Below are 21,647 nucleotides of genomic sequence, written 5' to 3'. Positions count from 1 at the left end.
TGGAAAAGAGTCTGAAAAAGAATATATATATATATATATATATATATATATCACACACACACACACATATATAACTGAATCACTTTGCTATACACTTGAAACTAACACATTGTAAATTAACTATACCTCAATAAGAATAAATATATTAATGTTTTGTCTAAACAACAAAACCAGAAAGCCCATTTATTTAAATTCACAGCAGTGTACAAGTTTTAAAATAAGGGACATAAGAAGATCAATGGCATTCTTTCAGAAGTTCTGTTTGGGGCCAAAATTATTCTCATTATCAAAAGCCACAGGGAGAGGCATGATGGGGGTGGGCTGGTGGGACACCAGGAATATGAGAGATGTTCTCAGTGGAAAGGATAAGAATAAGCCCAAAGAGGGAATGTTAACAACATTAAAGGTAGGAAAGAATGAGTATCCTAACCAGGGAGGGTTTCATTGTTTTGTTCTGGTCTTTTTAAATCACAAAAGGTGATTAACACAATTCAATTTAAGGATGGGCTAGAAATATCAGTCAAATTTGCCATTCTCTAACCACAACGGAAAAATATGTAAAATGAAGACTCACTGCCAAAAAAGTTGATAATTGTGCAGTTGTATGGAGAAGCAACATCTTGAATTTTAGTAATCAAAGATCGTGTGGCTTAGAGGGGCTGCAGGAAGAGATAACAACCAAGATGAGATTAGAGTTAAGCACTTCAAAAACCAAGCACTGAATTTTCCTCTTTCTCACATGGTCATGATATTCCCTATCCTTATATTTAATTATTATCAAAAGGTCAACTGATTCACTTCGTTATAAAGCAGAAACTAACACACCATTGTAAAGCAATTATACCCCAATAAAGATGTTAAAAAAAAAAAAGGTCAAAGGCCCCCAGCATATGATACCATATAGACATCCATATACCTCTATACTCTTGCAAATACACATAGAGCAGGGACTTCCCTGGTGGTCCAGTGGTTAAGAATCCATCTTGCAATGCAGGGGATGCCAGTTCAATCCCTGCTCAGGGAACTAAGATCCCACACCACAACTACTGAGCCTGCACACTCTGGAGCCCGTGAGCCACAACTAGAGAGAAGCCCGTGCACTGCAACGAAGGATCCCGTGTGCCACAGTTAAGACCCGACACAGCCAAAAATAAATAAATTAATTTTTTTTTAATTCTTTTAAAAAAACCACATAGGGCTTCCCTGGTGGTGCAGTGGTTGAGAGTCCACCTGCCGATGCAGGGGACACGGCTTCGTGCCCCGGTCCGGAAAGATCCCACATGCCGCGGAGCGGCTGGGCCCGTGAGCCACGGCCGCTAAGCCTGCGCGTCCGGAGCCTGTGCTCCACAACGGGAGAGGCCACAACAGTGAGAGACCCGCGTACCGCAAAAAAAAAAAAAAAAAAAAAAACCACATAGAGCAAAGAGCACTGAAAACACAAACAAATGTCAAGTATCTTAGTCTGAAACCTCCCACTTTTCTTTGTGTCTATAATGGTATTATAAAATCAACATAAATTAGTAAAAGTTTATAGGAAAAGGATTACCACATCAACCAAATATGCACGTTGATAGGAAACACATTCTAATTTCAGAAAATGTAAAACATTATAATCCAAATATGCTTAAAATCAATGGAATACGGTGATTTTAGGCATTTCTACTTTATGCATTCAAATGGAACTCACTTATCATGATCCTAGGTACTCTAACTAATCATAACAAACACCCCCTAGGAAAAGTAAATCCCACCAAAAATCATTCATAGGTCTACAGCTTTATTTCCCAAAATTAGACTACCATATTTGGCCATATTTGTTTCTATATTTTACTCACAGATGAGATTGTACTTCCATTCCAGAAATTCACATTTTATGTTGGGTTTTTAACCAGTTACAAAACGACCTTGAAATGCAAGTGGGGCATTTATTAGAGAAAACAGCTTTTAATTAAGGTGGAGAAGTTGGGGAAAATACCCTTATGGTCAGAGTTAAAAGGCTGCCTATCACTTCCTGCTTTTTTATTTGTTAATTTGTTTGCATATGCCTCCACCTGCCCTGACAATTTGTTCACAAATGTCATCCTGATGTTCACTGCAGCATTACTTACTATACCAAAGCAAAACTTTATAATATTAAAACAACCTAAAGATCCAACAGCAGAAGAATGTTTACAACTGTGGGACAAAGAATGCTGTACAGTAATTTAAAATAATGTTTTCAAAGATATTTACTGGCAAACAAAATGTTCACAATATAATGTTCAATTAAAAAATATCAAGATCCAAAACTCTACATACATAAAATATGATCTTGATTATGCTCCACTTTAGAAATGTCTATTTATTATATTCATACACTGAAAAAAAACTCTTGAAGGAAATCCTCCAACAATTCAATACATAATTTTTTCTGAGGAATGGGATTTCAGGAAATTTTAATTTTCTTATTTTTCAGTTCTCTGAGTTTCAAATTTTACACAAAAACATTACTCCTTTTTTGAGCAAATGAATTTTATAATTCATTAATAAGTTTAATAATGTGCCTAAAAAGTTAGAAATCGTAAAGGAAACACAAGTAATATAGAGTTATTAAGAAATCAAATGGATAATATATGTGAATGCATTTTGAAAGCTAGAGTTACACACCTATGTCATTTAATTTTTAATTAATAATAATAATTTAAATTTCTATTGCAACTGCATAAAAATAGAAGATTAGATATTAGTTAATGTAGAGGTCTATTTGGGTTCATGAGCTAGTGTCTGAGACACTAGCAAGACAGTTTCAAGATCATAAACCTCAGACCTTTACACTCAATTATTTACAAACAAACAAGCTCTGTTTTTTATCCCTGACCAAATGTTCAAGAAATTATATATGCCTTAATTATTCTCTCAAAGAACTGGAATAAGAATGCAGGTATTTTGACTGGTATCCACTTAGGCTACAATGGTTCAAGAATAACAAATCACTTCTATACATAATTCATGGAATCAGAAAATATATACTATCTATATCCATTCACTGATTTCCTTTCTTTCCCCAGTTTTATTGAGATATAACTGACAAATAACATTGTGTAAGTTTAAAGTGTACGTGATGATTTGATATATTATGTGTTGTGAAATGATTACCATGATAAGGTTAGCTAACAAATCCATCACTTCACATAGTAACCACTGTGTCTATGGGGTATGTGTGTGCACGCATGCGCATGGTGAGAACATTTTAGATCTACTCTCATAGTCAATTTCAAGTATACAATACTGTATCGTATAGTCACCATGGTGTACTTTATTTATTTATTTATTTATTTATTTCTGGCTGTGTTGGGTCTTCGTTGCTGCAGGCAGGCTTTCTCTAGTTGCTGCGAGCAGGGACTACTCTTCATTGCAGTGCGTGGGCTCCTAATTGCGGTGGCTTCTCTTGCTGCGGAGCACAGACCCTAGGTGCATGGGCTCAGTAGTTGTGGCTCACGGGCTCTAGAGCACAGGCTCAGTAGTTGTGGCGCACGGGCTTAGTTGCTCCACAGCCTGTGGGATCTTCCTGGACCAGGGCTCGAACCCGTGTCCCCTGCATTGGCAGGTGGATTCTTAACCACTGCGCCACCAGGGAAGTCCCCATGGTGTACTTTAGATCCCCAGAAACATTACTTTTATGAATTAAAAATTGCTTTAAAAATGTTCTGCTAAATTAGGAGGTTAGGATTAACTTATACACGCTACTATATATAAAACAGATAACTAACAAGGACCTACTGTATAGGACAGGGAACTCTACTCAATATTCTGTAATAACATATATGGAAAAAGAATCTGAAAAGAATATATATATATATATATTCAGATATATATATATATATCTGATTCACTTTGCTGTACACCTAAAATTAACACAACATTGCAAATCAACTATACACCAATAAAATTTTTTTTCAAAAGTTAGGAGGACAACCAACAAAAAATAATAATAATAAAAATAAAAATGTTCTGTTTACATGGCAATTTATACCAAAAGGGAGAAAAGTATGTAAGCTGTGGATTTATTTATCTTTCAGTATACATTTTAAACACTCTCTAAAAAACGGAACTTTTAAAGCACAAATACCAATTTAGCTACATTTTTCTTCAGAAAAAACTACCTATTAATCTCACTTTACTATATTTAATATTTATTACAGTCAGAAGGATCTATACAACAGAAAGTATCTAAATGACAAAAAAAATTTTCTTCACTGATCTATTTAGGTAATATTCTCCTGCACTTAGTAAAAGTAATCTTCCAACTATTTTTTGAGGAATTTGTCATCCACTAAATATTCTCCATAGAACTTAAGAAACTTGGGCTCACAAAGATGCCGACAAACTAGTCAGAGAAGCCGTCTGGTTCTCCAAATGGATAAAATGAACAGAACACACACCTGCAGTAAGCAAACTTTCAATTAATCTGCTGTTTAAACGGCCCTCACTTAAATGAAAAAATATAATTGTAAAGAATTTAAAAGTAATATTCTTGTAGCATTTTAGTTTACAAAACACTTTTTATATAGATTGCCTCAATTAATTTAATATTCCCACTTTCTTTACAAGGTAGGAATTATCATGCCCATTTTCCAGATGAGGAAACGGTTAAGCCTCAGAATCCATACATTGTTAAAGGTGAACCTAGAACTTGAACTTGGGAACTTCACTTCAATGTACTGGGCATTCTGTACCGTTTAACCAGATGGCATGCCATTGCACCTTCAGCGCTGTAAGACAAGGACATGGCAGGAGAACAGGAAGAAGGATGATCTCAGCTTAAACTGGCATGAGGAAAATGAACTTGGATTAATAACATTCACAGAGGAAATTACAGCTAAGGCACTAGAATCACAAGATGCTACGGTTCAACCATTTGACTGCACAATTCCAGAGACAACAGGTGAAACTTGCCAGCAAAACAAATACAAGAAGATACTTTGGCCTGGAACACAAAGACTGAGTACATATAAATGCCTTCTCCTTTGCTCACATTGAGATTGATGGCACAAGTTGCAAGTACCATTCTCAGTTGCCTCATGTTTCAGACAACAGTATTTGCTGGTCTGGGTCAGGAGAGACTACAATCCAGTTAGACCTAGTGGCCAAAAAGCAGGAGCATAAATCAAAGCGCTGAGGATGTGGACTCACTTCAAAACATAAGCGATCTTATCAGAGTCAAGAGACATAGCATAGGCAAGGTCAGAAATGGCAGGGAGAGCTATGTCTTCTACATCTTCAACACTGGGCCCCTCAAGGTGCTAAGCAGACACCAAGAAGGAAGCCTGTGCTGGAAATCAGCAGCACGGGAGAAAGACAGGGATGCTTTGGAAACAGACTGACCTGTTCCCCAACACCCCACTCTCCACCACATCAGCACAGGGCCAAGCATACAGAGATTATAGAGGTTACATAAACGGGTTCAAACGCTTCCCTTGGATAAATATGGGCCCATAGCTTTGCCTGTTGACATATAACATATAGTTTCCTTGGGTGGAAGCTATAACTTACTTTATGGGCTTTATGAACGTGGCCAGATCAGACTGAGACGTTTTCCACCTAAACTGCAAATGTACCAAGGCAGAGAAGAATGAGATTGAAGACAAAAACTTTTCCCTCCTGGTTATATATTTCTAGCTCCTAGTTGAGGGTCAAGATCAACAAATGCTAAGTCACTAAACTAGGCTCTATTAACTAAGTTTGCCACTTAGTAAAATTCTTCCCTGGGAGAATTACTAAACCACTAAAGCGTCGGTATTCTTATCTGTAAAATAAAGAGGATACCAATACCTTGGGATGGTTGTGAAGATTAAATGAGATAATATATGTAAAGTGCTTGGCTCTTTAACCCCAAATCAGCATCTAATGGTAACTCTTACAATTGTATAATACAAAACAATATTCATAAAATACTAACAAATTAGTATCCTAAATGAAATAGTCTAATTTTACTTTGTTTTACTTTCCAAGAAAAAAGGGCTAACTTATGCCTGGAGAAAGATGACTGCTTTAAATTAAACGCTCATCAACTAAGATAGATAGATGATAGATAGATAGACAGGTATACATACACACATAGTTAGATAGATGGTAGACAGACATCAGATACGAGAAGACAATCTAAAAGTTTAAACTAAATCTACTATGTTAGGAATAAAATGGGACTTACACCGCGGTACCCTCAAAATATACACCTCAGCACTCGGTAGTGGTATAAAGATAAACATCTGTAAAAAAATCTTACGACTACAAAATGAATTTTTTGTTTTATTTTCTTCAAAAACACCATATTCAAAGATGTTCTGAATTAAATTGATAAAACAAGGGTTAGTTGTGATTTGACTTCTTAGTATTTTATCATTACTGAATTAGAAGTAATTAACAGATAAATTTCCAGAGAAAAGAAACAATATAACTTTTCCACTGCTTTGAAAGGAGTTTCACTCATGTTTAGACTCACTATTAAAACTCACTTCTAAGTGGTAATGACCAGGTAGCTTGTTACAGACCCTCACCTACCACTCCAACACACACACACACTAAGAACAATTAGAAAAGCTGCACACAACACACACACACACACACACACACACACACACAAAATAATCCATTTGAAAGCATCAGTGAGATAACAAGGCAGCCAGGATCTTGTTAAGGTCTAAGGTATCTAAGGAGTAAAGACACCTTAGAGAAGGGAAGTCAACTAGTGGGCCTGACAGTCTTTGAAGTTGTTCCACTCAAGGAGTTTGCCAATTTCTAAGTAGTACAGAGCCAAGAGGCTAAGAGACCAGGCAGAAAGCAGCAATTAAGAGTCTGGAAATCAGCACTGAGTTTTTGGCAGTCCCATGGGGCATGTAAGAGACCAAGGAGGAAGGGGTTATGTAAACACCCAGAATGCCTGATAAGACCTCGGAAAGGCTATACTTCAGAAATTAGGACAAACTGGAATAGTGTTCTCACAAACCTGAAACCTAACTTTCATCAGCTCATTCTCAGAATGGATTAGTGTAAATTACCCCACATTAATGCCTGCAAGAAAGCAAAAGTAAACCTTCTCTGAAGGAAAACACATCCCGCAGAGCCTAAAATTACCTCTTTGATTTTTCACACACAATGTCCACCATCCAAACAAAATTACAAGGCATGCAGGTGACCATTAGCTTACAGCTGAGTCCTTGTCAAAACTGACCCATAGAGGTCTTGTAACTCTCCAGCCTGAAATTCCCATTTTGGATGAATCAGCTCAGACTCAAGAACTAACAAGGTGGGAACGGCTAAAACCTTGTTTGTTCAATGGAAAAGGTATATTCAAGAATGTAGCTGGTCTGGCCCCAGAAGCATCTCAGCTTTACATTTTAAAAAGTAGCAAGTATCTCTCTGTGGGGAACTTTATCTGCTCTGCTACCTGAGGCAAAGCCACTGACTCAATAGGGTCCTTGATTCACAGGAATTCCCTACATATCTGGGCCCGGTTCCCTGATGGTTTGGCTAAGCTGAGACCCAATGGTATCCATTGGGGTGCTGTGGCTAGTCAGCCTCAGTGTCAGCTATGCAGAAGAAAAAGCAGAGGTAGTTGCTCCAGTCAGAGGGTAGGGCTCAGACTTTTGGGCTGGTGCCAATGGCAGAGCTGTTGGGTCTGCCACTTGGAAAACGATAGACTGTAAGATTAAAGAGACACTTCTTTGGAAACATGCACCTGGGAACAATCCATGTCTGCTGACTGAACTGTATGGATCAGTCATGTAGATGTCCACAGGAAGGACTGTGGAATCAAGGGCTGTGGACTCAACTGGAATCAAGCTGTGCTGGAGCCTGACTCTGTTTCTAATGCAGAAGGCTACCACTGCAGGGCAGACTTGTGACACCTGCCAAAAGTTGACCCATTTGTCTCACAATGGGAGAGGCCATGTCACAAGGGGTGCAACCCCTCCCACTCCTGGTAGATTGGCTACACCAGACATTCAAAGCCCTCTCAGGACTAGCAATGCTACCTCACCACTGTTGATACTTTTTTAGGTTACTGGTTAGCTGTTTCCAGTCACACCATTGTGGCCCTTGAAACTAATCTGTATACTCAACAATGGACTGACTGTCCAACCCTTTCTCCCTCATTCCCTCCTGGTCCATATACTTTAGTAAGGCAGTTTGATCAGTGAGTGCAGGTATTCCAAGAAAGGGGGCATCCCTTCTTGGCCACTTCCTGGGTAATGATCAGGACAAAAGGGGAAGAATTATAGGGCATTATACAGATATATTTTGAAAACTGAGGATTCTGTCTTGACCAGCTCTGGGCATGATGTATTTTTCTTTCCCTAACAGCACCCCCAGGCCAGCCTAGATGACACAACCTACAGGTGGCAGCAGAGCTGAAAGGGGGTGTCAGGGATTCAAGCTTAACTCTGGTTAAGTTTTATAAAAGTACCTTGTCCCTCTTGCACCTGACCCTTCCAGATGAAAGGTGTAGGTGCAAGTTGGGGATGACCGGAAACAAAGTGAAGTTAGAGCTTCTGAAATGGGACACCCAGTTTTGTGAATAACACTGCTATGAAAATTCTTGTACAAGTCTTTGGTGCATATACATCTATGCATCTCTAGAGGAAGAGCAACAACCCAACACCTGGGGAGGGAACACCTCAGACCCTAGAAGGTATGAGGGAGAAAAGAACATTACGATTTTTTGTCTTTTTGAATTGCCCCTGGAGCCTTCCTCCAAAGGGCAAACATCCTGGTGTGGCAGTCCAAAGCTGCTGCAAGTGCATTCTGTTTTACTTACTGCTGCATCTTTTGTGATGCACTTGATTGCTTTGACCACAGAGCAGCAAGGGAAGGCCCCAGCTCCTGCACCTTCTACACAAAGCACCTCCGGATGCTGTCCCCATCCCCATTCATTTCATGGGCAGAAAAATGCCACAAAGAAAAAGACAGAGAGTTTATACGACATTAAAGTTTTAAACTTCTCTTCATCAAATGACACCTGTAAGAAAGTAGAAAGGCAAACCAGAGTAGGAGAAAATATTTCCAATACATATAACTGACAAAGGACTCATGTCTTCATATATACTAGGATGAACAAGATGATGTTCAATTCTTTTTGACATTCAAAAATGGCAATTCATAGAGTTTAACTTAATATTTTAAAACTCCTACAGATCAATAAGACAACTCAATTTTTTAAAAAATGGGCAAAAGGTTGAACAAGCACTTCAAAACAGAGAACAATCAAATGGTCAAGAAATACCTGAAAAGCTGTTCAACCTAATTATCAGAGAAATGAAAATGAAGACCAAAATGAGATACTGCTACACACCCACTAGAATGCTTAAAACTAAAAAGACTGATAATACCAAGTATTAGCAAGAATGTAGAGCAACTGGAATTCTTATACACTGCTAGCGGGAACATAAATTGATATACCTATTTCAGAAAACTGTTTAGCAGTAATTACTGAAGTTGAACGTAAGTAAGTCCTTTGTTTATATATATATATATATATATATATATTTTTTTTTTTTTTTTTTTTTTTTGCGGTACGCGGGCCTCTCACTGTTGTGGCCTCTCCCGTTGCGGAGCACAGGCGCCAGACGCGCAGGCTCAGCGGCCATGGCTCACGGGCCCAGCCTCTCCACGGCATGTGGGATCTTCCCGGACCGGGGCATGAACCCGTGTCCCCTGCATCAGCAGGCGGACTCTCTACCACTGCGCCACCAGGGAAGCCCGTAAGTAAGTCCTATGAAACAACAAGTTCATTCCTGGGTATATACCGAACAGAAATGTATACATGTATGTGCACAAAATATCTGTACAAGAATTTCCATAGCCATATTATCTGTAATAGCTTCAATCTGGAACCAATCCAAGTGTTCCATCAACAGTAGATAAAGAATGGGTAAAGGAGCTGTGTATACTCATCCAGTGGAACACTACAAAGAAACTGAAAAGGCATGAATCACAACACCCAAAGACATCGATGAATCTCACAGATGTGATGTTGAGGGAAAGAAGTCTGACACAGAAGAGTACTTATTGCATGAGTCAATGGCAAAGTTCAAAAACAGGCAAAAGCAATCCATGATGTTAGAAGTAAGGATGGTGGCTACCCATGGGGAGGAGCATTGAAGAGGAATAGGCATGAGGTTACTTTCTGGAGGGCTGATCATGTCCATGGCTTGATCGGGATGCTGCTTACAAAAATATATTCACTTTGTGAGAATTCAGGAAGCAGCACACTTACGATGTGTGCACTTTTCTATATGTATGCTATACTTTGAAAAATATGCTTATTGTTAAAAGAACAACATTCAAATAATTTTTAATATTAAAGTATTAAGAAAGTAAAGAGAAATTATGAACATGAACCCTTAGCAACACAGGAGGTCTATCAGGACCAGAGGACAGAAACTGCCTTACTGGAAAGATCTTATTGATAAGGTAAGGATGTACAGCTACTACTGAAGGAAAAGAAGGTGGCTTAAATGCATAAATATTAGTTGGTGAAAATAATATTTACTAGCTTGATGAATACACTGGACATGTCAATAATAATGTCTCTCACGCCCACCAAACTTTCCATGAAAATCCCTCACCCACAGTCCCTGCTGTTTGACAGCCAATTTATGGACCGGTCAGAGACCAATGGTCTTGTCTAGCCCCCAAAATGTGAACTGAGTCGATCAGATTCTCTCTCACAGAAAGACGAGCTTGAATATACTGAGTGAATAAGAGATGCTGCAGTGAGAACTGAAGCAGTAAAAGCAGAGAGAAAGGGGCCACAATATGTTGAGTCAGTATCACGAGGGGCACAGCAGCCTGAAGGAGGGGAAGCAGAAATTATGAGAAAACAGAGGCAGTAAGTAACCAAAGACGCATAAACGCACTGAAAAACATGTTAGCCAGTACCAATGTCCAAAGCACAGCTAGGTCACAATAAATGTAGAGCGGTACTTGCCCTTATATTGCCCTACAATATTCCCGCTGTCCCCCACCACACACAGAGGTGCCCATCATTCAAGACAACTTGAGTTCATATCTCTCCCTTGCAATCAAAAGAGCCTAAGACAAGGGTTTCCCTGGTGGCGCAGTGGTTGAGAGCCCGCCTGCCGATGCAGGGGACACGGGTTCATGCCCCGGTCCGGGAAGATCCCACATGCCGCGGAGTGGCTGGGCCCGTGAGCCATGGCCGCTAAGCGTTCGCATCCGGAGCCTGTGCTCTGTAAAGGGAGAGGCCACAACAGTGAGAGGCCCACGTACCGCAAAAAAAAAAAAAAAAAAAAAAAAAAAAAAAAGAGCCTAAGGCAAATAATCATGTGACAGAGACCAACTCACCCTAGAAAAGCTTAGCAACACTAGAGAAAGCAAACTGCACACTTGATTAATGAAACCTTAGTAATTGCCTTAAAATAGCATTGCCTACTGTTGGGTCTCAGAATTGATTCTGAAAGATGGATGAAACACTGATTTATGGATGACATCCTGATTGTTGCAAAACTATGCAAAATACTGAGCGATGAGAAGCATTAATGGCATCAGAGGAGAAAGCACTCACTCAACTCTAAGCAAGACTCTTCCAGCTGCTGAAAGAGTTTGGTAAATGGACTTCAATAAAGAAAAGAAGATCCCTCAGTAACAGAACCAGCAATAATTTAATTTCTTCTAGAGTGTGGTCAAATCATGAAAATACCTTTACACCATGATCATGGTTAAAAACTGATTTCAAATTTTTCTTTAGGATTTAACATGCCGGAACTTATTTAAAAGCTAATTCTACTACCTTTATGTCCTCACAACTACTGTCTCAAGCTTTCTCCTTTAAAATGATATCAAAGAAACAAAAAGATGATGACAATTACAGTAACACACATTAAAAGAGAAACACATTACAAACTATTTCCTGGATCATTCTTTTCAGAGCTACACCTAGTACAATCTTCAGCGCCAAACAAGAGCTATGCCAAAAACCAAAAACTTCCTTATTTACAAGTGAAATAATGATGTCTGGGCTTTGCTTTAACATAGTTCAACAACAACAACAAAAAAGGCATGTGTGGAGAAAAACAGAGATAACAAGAAAGCTGAAGATTGTTGAAGCTCTACGATGAGTATATTGGTGTTCCCTAAACTGTTCTATTTTGTCTGTGTTAAATTAAAAGTATTTTTTAAAGAGGAAGGAAGGAAAAAAACACCTAAGTGACCCTAGTAATGAAAGCAACAAGAAGAAAATCAAAAAAGAATTATATTAGAAAGGGAGTAATAAAAACACCAGCTGACAAATGTGCTACGTATGTGCTGGGCCCTGTGTTGAGAGCTTGGCCTGGACTGTTGCCTATGAGTCTCCCAACAACTGGATGATGTAGGTACTATCGTGATCCCCAACACAGGCAGGGGTCCAGGCTTAGAAAGAGAAATTGCTCATCATGTATCTGGTAAGCAGCTGAGTGGAGACTGAAACCCCCACGGTTTAACTCCTGAACGGAACCATACACAATACTACCATCTGACCTGGAAAGTGATATTCTTAAACTTAAAAGAAAGCAAATTCATACTGGATATGAGTGGCCTCCTATACCTATGCATCACTGACATTATGTTGTTATGACTCCTTCTGTAAAGAGTTATGATGCTCCACAGTGAGCCTTAGGCCAGGCTACTACCTCCCCATTCCCACATTTCTAACCCAGGAAACCTCCTAGCTTTCCAGTCGTCCCTCTATTTGACAGCACTAACCCTCCTGTTTACATTAGTCACACAAATGGCATGAGTTCATAAATACAGTTCGGGAAATGAATCAGGCATTGTCTACATTAAATCAGAAAATGACAAAACAAAACATTTTAGGAACCTGAAAAGAATGCGAATACCAGTAACCAGGGTCCCTCAGATCCCTGGCTGTTTCCATCGTCATCATTGGTCTCAGCAATGTCACAATGGTAAGTATGGGAAGAGCTAATAAAAGAAATTATGGCCTACATTTTAAAAAATAAAGCACTAAAGGGTCAATAAATTTTATTTTTAAGCATAGCTTTTCTTAAGGTTGTTTTATTTGTATCTTCTCAGATCTTATGAGAATTCTATTTTTCATTAACTTACTGTACTCTGATGCTGTAACTTGTACAGCCCTCCCCAACTTTCTCATTTCTTCCTTTACAGTTCAAAAAGAAAAGAAATAGGGGGCTTCCCTGGTGGCGCAGTTGTTGAGAGTCCGCCTGCCGATGCAGGGGACATGGGTTCATGCCCCGGTCTGGGAAGATCCCACATGCCTCGGAGTGGCTGGGCCCGTGAGCCATGGCCGCTGAGCCTGCACGTCCGGAGCCTGTGCTCCACAAAGGGAGAGGCCACAACAGTGAGAGGCCCGCGTATCGCAAAAAAAAAAAAGAAAAATATTATTTAAATAAACACAGATCAACTCAAACTTGGTTTTTTTTCTGCCGTCTCCCTAAAAGTATATTTGAAGCATTTTGTATTCACTATGAGGAGTTTTAAGAAAAATGATTTGAATCTTCATTTTTCGTGAATAGTAAGTTTTTCCAGTGCTAGTAAAAAGGAAAAGTGTGAGAACATGTGTTTTCTGCATCCTTGTTCCACTTTATGATACCAATGTTTTCTCAAGTAAAAGGAAAAGGAAAACTTGCTGTTTGGGTTTTTTTCCCCCCCAAATATACACACAATCATATTTGAATTCCTTGGGCAAAAATGGTAAAATATACCCTTTGGTGGAGCCAAAATAATGTATTTCTAACTTCACAATCAGCTAATATTTGAAAATTACACCAACTGAAATGTAATGAATAATTCTGGAATAATGGTTAATTTTTAGAATAATGGCCAAATATTATACAGTAACCAAACGTTTACCATAGTGCTATATTGATGCCTAACAAATACCGTTTCTAGTTTTGTTTCAATATTAACTAAGATTTTACTATACATAGTCTTGAATTAAGATAAACTAATTTCAGAGAGGAATTTATACCATGATTAACTTAAAATCATTAGTCTTGTATAATAAAGCACCCCAAATTGTACACCGATTGGATTTACAACTCATGTCTTGAAATACATGTCTTAATGACACAAATAAAAACCTATAAACTCCAACATATATAACTGTATAACAAATGTTTAATATTTAATGATGGAAGATAAACTCAATAAACATACACACAACATACACACACATATCCCTTTCTTTTTTTTTTTTTTTTTTTTTGCTGTACGCGGGACTCTCACCGTTGTGGCCTCTCCAGTTGCGGAGCACAGGCTCCGGACGAGCAGGCTCAGCGGCCATGGCTCACGGGCCCAGCCGCTCTGCGGCATGTGGGATCCTCCCAGACCGGGGCAGGAACCAGTGTTCCCTGCATCAGCAGGCGGACTCTCAACCACTGAGCCACCAGGGAAGCCCCTATCCCTTTCTTATAGGACAAATAAACAGGCATAAAAACATAAAGCTACTTTAAAATTGTGAAATTAGGATTTCAGACCTGAGTGAATCCATATTACTTGTCAATATGGTTTATTTCATTACAAAATAATCTTAAATACTAGCTTTTTCTATTCTACAAAATTAAAATTATACTGACGTAGCATGCATATTTATTGAAAAATATGGACAAGGTCAACTAAAAAGTATAATCTGCATTAAACAAACAGCAATACCAACAACTGTTTTAACAAACTACTAATATTTGCTTGCTAAAACCAGAAACATTTGCTTATCATACATGCTTTAGGACTTATCATCCAATGAAAGAAAAATATCTCTATTTTTTAATTCCTGAAAGAAAGTAAAAAATTTGTTATCACACTACAAATATTTTCCACCATTTAGTAGTACATTTAGCGCTCACTTATTAAAACCCACAGAAAAATACTTGTCCCAATAAAAATTCATTTTTATGTACATCTGTCACATCAAAGATGGATTTTTCTATGTAGAATTCTTAACGATAAGTACAATAATACAAATAGTAAGGTTTAGTGTGTAGTCAAAATTAAAAGAACTATATTTTTCTAATCCATAGGTTATTTTTCTTCATTTAAATCTAAATTGGAAGAATGATTACAAAGTTCAAGTGATAAGTCATTTCTTTCCTAAATTACATTTTAAAACGTTTTACAAGATTTAACAAATACTTTTATTCCGTTTGCCCTTTATTTGTGTTCAATAAGCAAACACTGAAAAGGAAACACTGAGTTTGTTATTATACTTCAATTAAACAACATGAACTGGAACAAAAACCCATGATCTACACTCCCCACCCTCTACAAATATTTCAGGGCTTACGTGCAGCTCTGCCTAATTTGATAAAATGATTAAAATCTTCTGCTGGTGGACAAGTTTGGAAGGCTAAAATGACTGGCTAGAAATGAGGTGACAGGGGAAATCACATAACCCTTAATCCCTTTAAAATTAAATCAACATGTTTAATTCAGCACTAATATGACAAGTATCTACTACTTTAAACCTCCAGAACTAAGGATTCCACCCACCTACCCACCACCCACCCCCACTGAAACAACTGAAATCAGGCTGAATAGACCACTTAACATTCCCAGGAAAATAAGAGTAAAGATGGCTTTGTTCCTATATGTCTCTCCTGCTAGCAGGCAAGACAGATACAACCACTTAAACAGATCAGGCTAATTGGGATGTGTATTTTCACCCTCAGAGCAAATATTTTTAAAGATTCCTTACTGAAGTAAACAAATGCCATGTAAAACTGTTTAAACATAAATCTCATTTTTCTTTGAAAATGTAATGGTCTGCAATTGTATTTCTCAAGAATCGAACCTGTCCTGTAAATGGTTTTTAAGGGGAAATAAGAATAAACAAAACAGTGATTCACATACTACAACCCCAGCCCCTATTCCACCCAAATTTGAAATTTCTTGAACCTCAGTGGATTTAAATAGTCTCCTTAGTAAGGCACTCTTCAAGATTATTCAATCTTCTTACCTAGAGTTGGACTTTGGTCATCTCCTAAAACTCTTTAAGCCTCAGTCTTATCATAGGTAAAAATGAAAGAACATTACCAGTCTCCAAGAGCTGAAGTGAGGTTCAAGTTAGATTCAATAATGGAAGATAACACTGAGCTTGGCACATAGAAGGTACTTACTACATACAAATTCCCTTCCTCCTTAAACACCTTCACCTGGAACAAAAGGTAAGTTTTTCATTTTCCATAAATGGAGCTCTTTTAGAAAGAAGTACCACGAACACACATTTTCAAGAAAATGAATATCACTTAAAATTTTCCGTAACTGAACACATTTTGATTATATCACCATAACTATCCCTAAGAAATAGCTGCTATAGAAGGTTGATAAGGGAGCCTTGCAATCTCCCAAGGACCTACCAAAGTGAAATCTTGGGACACTATTGAGAAAATGGAGCGATGCAAATATTCCTTCAACCTATGCACATTTGGAAAGTGAAAAATACCTTTCTTTTTTCTTCTTAACTGGAAACAGTTTGAGATAAAATGGTCAAAGAAAGGAAGGAAGGAAGGAGGGAGGGAGGAAGGGAAGGAGGAGAGGGAGGAAGGGAGGAAAGATGGAAGGAAAGAAGAAAAAAGGAAAAAACCTTAATTTTCTTTTGTCAACCAACTTACTTTGAATTATTATTTAGAAGAAGCAAACCAATGAATGTTTTCTTCTTATAACTTACCACAGTTAATTAGAATTTTTAAATTATTTGAAGGAGAAATAGAATTTAAACTGGCAAGAATGATTAGAGGCATTTTATAGCAAGAATTACATCAACTGTCACTGTCATTACAATGTGTCGCCCTCCAATATGAATGATAAGAACGTCTTTGTCTCAAGCAGTCATGTTTCTATAGTTTTGCACATCTGCTGACTGGATTTATCAGAATATGCACTTCAATCACCTGCTTGGCCTTAACTACTCAGATGCAGTGTTATTACAGAGACTGATAATCTTTAAATCTTGTGAAATTGTCTTTCACATCCTGTGCACAGCAAAAAGCTCACACTTTTGTTATAATCTTAGAAAGAGGAGATGTCACTATTGGAAGATAACTCAGAAATCATCCTAACCAAACTCTTAATTTTTATTAACACATCTGAAAACAGATTTCATTAATAGAAAAAACAGGAAATGTTAAGAGATTTGCCTTTAAGAAGTCACACAGAAATTCTGGAGGAAGCCCATTCTGCCTCCCTAAGTCCCGTTTCAAGTCCTAACCTTCAAGTATGTTTATGGGGTTGATGGAGACATATATGTGGAAAGTTCCAGAAGCATATTTGGAGAAGCAGACCTTGAAAGGATCCCTGCTCAGCGCCTCACATCCACCCTCTACCTCACCAGTTTCACAGGTCCACCATGTCTAGGTGCCTGAGATGAAGTGAGCACATTAGCAATACAAATTAACTGAAAGAGAACCAAGTGCATAAACTGTAGATTTAAGGTAAACTTTTTTTTTCTTATCTTTGCAGTTTCTTCTTCATTCTTCAAACACACCCAGACAGACAGTGTTACACAAAAAATATCAGCCTGCTAAGCCAACCCAAGTCACAGAAGCATGTCTAACACAAGACAAACTGACAGATTTCCCAATCCAACTCCTAATCCATTTCAGAGTGCTTGCTTCTCTACATCTCAGCTTTACTACAAACACCAAAGGTTCTAATTTCTAACCTCAAAGAGATGTATAAATGATTGAGAAATACTCATAACTTGTATGATGATAAACAGAGAAAAAATTCTTAATAAGGGGACCTTTTTAGGACTTCCATTAGAAAGTGGCATGAAAGTCAAACTGTTTGGAGGTTACATTTCTTTATAAAGTATAATTGTCCTGAAGATGAGAGTCTGGATATTCTCCAAGTAGAAAAATCTTGGTTTTCATATGTTAACAGGTCAGACAACCACGTTAAGGTGCAACAGGTAACAACTCCCCACTCCCAGCTCATAACAAAAGTGGCTATCTCCTGATATTATTATAAACACAAAAAGAAAAAATTATTTGTAATTGGGTCAATGATGTATCTTCAGAATAATTTCAAGTACCCTATTTTAGTATAGACGTAATAACACTTTAAAAACCTACTGGTTTTTGCTCCCATGGGCCTTGGAACACATGCCTTAAAAAAAAAAAAAAAAAAACTCACCAATAGAAAAGAAAAAAAAAATAGATCCTGAAAAAAGTCTCTACCTATTTCCTCAAAACCCTTCCTCCTGCTCTCAGTTTAATTTCTAAAATGCCTGACTTGAAATTTAAACTTATATTTCCAGTATCTATATCTACAAAATTGGAAATCAGTTTTTCAAAGAACTCTCAACATGCCCTCAAAAACCAAAGGGAATATTTTTAAATTTTTGGATGTATAAGTGTTATACCAAGTTTAATCAGTTAAGTCTGAATGATTTATAGTGAAACCACAGTGAAAAAAATCAAACTTCTGGTTGATCTAGTTTTAGCTCCTCTTAATTTTACACATTGTTTTATGAGCCCCCAGGGGTTATGTAGGCATCTTACTCATCTTTCCATCCCTAGCGCCTCTCACAGCCGCCCTCAGGGATTTGCAGTAGAAGCTGTTTGGCCTGACTTACATGGAAAATTAAGCTGCTAAAAATTTTTATGCAACAACAAAGACCATCAGCCTCTTTTTTTCAAGGTGGAGATCTAGAAGCAAAGTGAGAACATTTGGAAGCATAAAATTAGTCTGGTTTAACTTTAATAAAAAATGGTGATTGAAAAAAAATACAAATTCCGCACTTGCAGGAATGGGAGGCGGTGGGGGGGGGGGGCGGGAGTTACTAAATCTGGAGGATTTTTTCCTCCTTAAGTGCAAAACATAGCAAAACTAATAAAATTATGACCCAGAATAAAAAGGTCACATTCATTTTCAAAGCATTCATTTAAAAGTATACAGAAGCGTTCTTTAAAAATGCCCGCATATTTACACATAGCAGGAATGTGGCTACTAAATATTAATCCTGAGGGAAACGGATACACATGTACCTTCATAATTAGACACAGCAGGCCAAATGTTAAAGTAAACTGACATAAACCACAAAGACAGATTGAAAGTGACCAACAGAAAGTGCCCGTCAGTCCTGGGAGCCCCGCTTGTTCCCTGCACAGCCATTGATCAAACATCTGCAGGCAAAGAAACCTACACTCACTAGCTGGGTGACTGAGAAACCAAACTTTTACAAATAAGTTAGTTCCGTTTTGCCAATCTAAATCCAACAGGTGTCAACCCGCGTCGCCACACTAAGTCCTTCCGAACAGGTTGAAGAGAAGCAATGTAAGGTTAGCAAGGAAGCTGCAATGACCCGACAGATTTCGGGGTCTCGGAAAATATAAAGCCGAGCCCCTATTCCAACGGATCACAAGGAGATGCACGACAAGGCGGGGATGGAGATGGGGAGGCCGAGGAGGGGAGCTGTCCTGCCACAGACGCCGCAGGGGAATCTCGAAATCTCGGAAGGTGGTCCCACTGTCGGATCGGGCCCTCGACCTCTGGGCTTAGAAGAACTGGGTATTGCCGCGGCTGCAGGCAGGGAGACGGGGAGGGGATGGCGCGAGGTACCTGCTTATCCAGAGCGTCCCGGGCGCCGCCCGGCCCGGCCCCGGCCCTGGGCGGCGCGAGTGCCCGCTCGCAGCTGCAGCCCTCCAGGAGGTACATGCCCGCCGGGCGGCAGCTCTGCTCGCCCTCAAAGTAGAAGAGCACATTCTGGTAGAGGGCGAACCACTTTTCGTGCCAGCGGCTCGCCTCGGTTGCCTTCTTGCTCAGGAAGCCGCGCTTGGTGCCTTCTTTGCGGGCTAGGAAGGCCAGGTACAAGGCGTGCCCCTCGTTGTAGCGCACGCTCTTCTGCATGGTGAGGGCGCTGGGGGCTCACCCCTGCCTCGCGGCCATCTCCCGCCGGCTCGTCCGAAGGCGCGCCCGCTTGCCTCCCGACGGCGGAGGACTCCCCCTTTCCGGGCGCCGCGCACAGGGCACGCCGTCTGCCTTCCGGGCGCGGCGCGGCGCGGGTCCGAGGGGCGCCGGGCTGTGGTCGGGGCACGTTGTCTTCCGCCACCGCCGCCCTCCCGGCCGAGCGAAGCCCCCGGAGCCCCCGACGCCCGCGTGGAGAGTGGCCCCGCGAGGGCAGCCGGCCGCCGTTGCTTTGCCCAAAGTTGCGGGAGCCCGAGCCCCCGCGGCGGGCTGGGGCGGCGCAACGCGCCGCAGCCTGTGGAGGACTGTCCTCGGGCAACTCGCTCCGGGAGACAGAAGGTAAAACGTCACGTGGGAGATCAGCTGTAATCGGCTTGGAGACCGATTTAAAGGGCAAAGTCAGCGCGGCGGCGGTGACGGCGGCGCAGCCCGCTTAACCGCGGCGCGCGTCCCTCCCTCGCCCGCCGGCCAGGCCGCTGCCTCTGCTCCGGCCGCGAAGGGGCGGTTCGCGCAGAGGTGGAGGCGTGCGGCGACGGCACACACCCGCTCACACGCGCGCTGGAAAGCACGCGCGCACACACACATACACACAAGTATATAGACTCACAAACACAGGCAAATGCACACTCACAGGGTGCACACAGTCCAAACACTTGCGTTTGCACAATTACACACACGCATACAAACAGGAACACACAAATACACAGTCACAGACACCACACACTCCAAAACACACAAATATATTCGCACAAATACACAATGCAATACTTAAGCACACAGAAAATTATGCACTCACATGTATACAAATAACACCCACAACGTGCATTCCTACACACAGAAATACAAACCCATTTACAAATACACACGTAGGCAACCACACACATGCACACTCTGACACGCTCGCCCACACACATTTACACACACAAATCATACACTCATTCACACGTTCAACCAAACTCATGCACACAATATAGACACATGCACACTTTTACACTCATACCCACACCCATACAAACTGCACACAAATACACACCCATACACAACACGTTTATATTCACACATTCATGGTCATACACTCTCACAGACAAATGATCATATACAAACACATACATGAACACACATACACGAACACACAAATGCACGAACACATTCACTCAAAAGTACACACAAATAACATTCATACACAAGCAGTCACAAACATACAAATACACATTCATGCAAATTCATACACTTCCACAAACCCACTGACACATACAACACACCTGCCACATCCACATCCTCACACTCATCCGCGACTGTGTTTCCATGGCAGTGGGTGGAGTCACAGGATGGCTTTGCATAACGGGCAACCTTGACTTTTCCACCTGTACCTGCACTGCTGTATTTAAAACTCGAGGTGAAGGTTAACAAGTGTGACTCTCCTGTTCCCAGAAAGGTATCGGATGCTGTTGGTTCCCTGTCAATGACTGTGATTTCTCAGGATTAAGATGAAAGAGACTAAATTTTAAGTACAGAGTTTTCAACCAGGAAAAAATACCCAAACCGGGAGACTTGTGGCCCCTGACAGAATCGATTCCTCAGAGGCCACGTTGTCATAGGTTCACTAGATACCCTTGCTGGGACTGGGATTCATTGGATAAATAAATCTCACAGGTTCAGCCAGAAAACCAGGACCCCTAGTATACAATATAAGTGGAAAAGAAATGATGTGCACAGCAGCTGTGAGA

The 21,647-nt window shown here is 40.0% G+C and overlaps 1 protein-coding gene across 7 annotated transcripts in view; it reads right to left on the bottom strand.

Moving 5' to 3' along the window:
* RASGRF2 (Ras protein specific guanine nucleotide releasing factor 2) overlaps positions 1–21,216 on the bottom strand; it is a 233,180-nt gene extending 211,964 nt beyond the window's left edge. For 2 of the 7 annotated variants that reach the window (XR_012330744.1, XM_073802262.1), the window contains exon 1: positions 19,576–21,216. Coding sequence is in view for 5 of the 7 variants with exons in the window: in XM_073802262.1 (XP_073658363.1) it covers positions 19,576–19,863 (288 nt within the window). In the remaining 2 variants the exon portion in view is untranslated. The remainder of the gene's footprint in view (positions 1–19,575) is intronic. The other 5 variants (XR_012330743.1, XM_073802257.1, XM_073802258.1 and 2 more) reach the window with 3 other exon arrangements.
* Positions 21,217–21,647: the final 431 nt, after the last annotated feature.

The sequence above is a fragment of the Tursiops truncatus genome, chromosome 3 (genome assembly GCF_011762595.2).
Source record: "Tursiops truncatus isolate mTurTru1 chromosome 3, mTurTru1.mat.Y, whole genome shotgun sequence".
NCBI classification, from domain to species: domain Eukaryota; kingdom Metazoa; phylum Chordata; class Mammalia; order Artiodactyla; family Delphinidae; genus Tursiops; species Tursiops truncatus.
The sequence above is the reverse complement of the archived record's forward strand: the minus strand, read 5'-3'. Positions and strand labels throughout refer to the sequence as shown.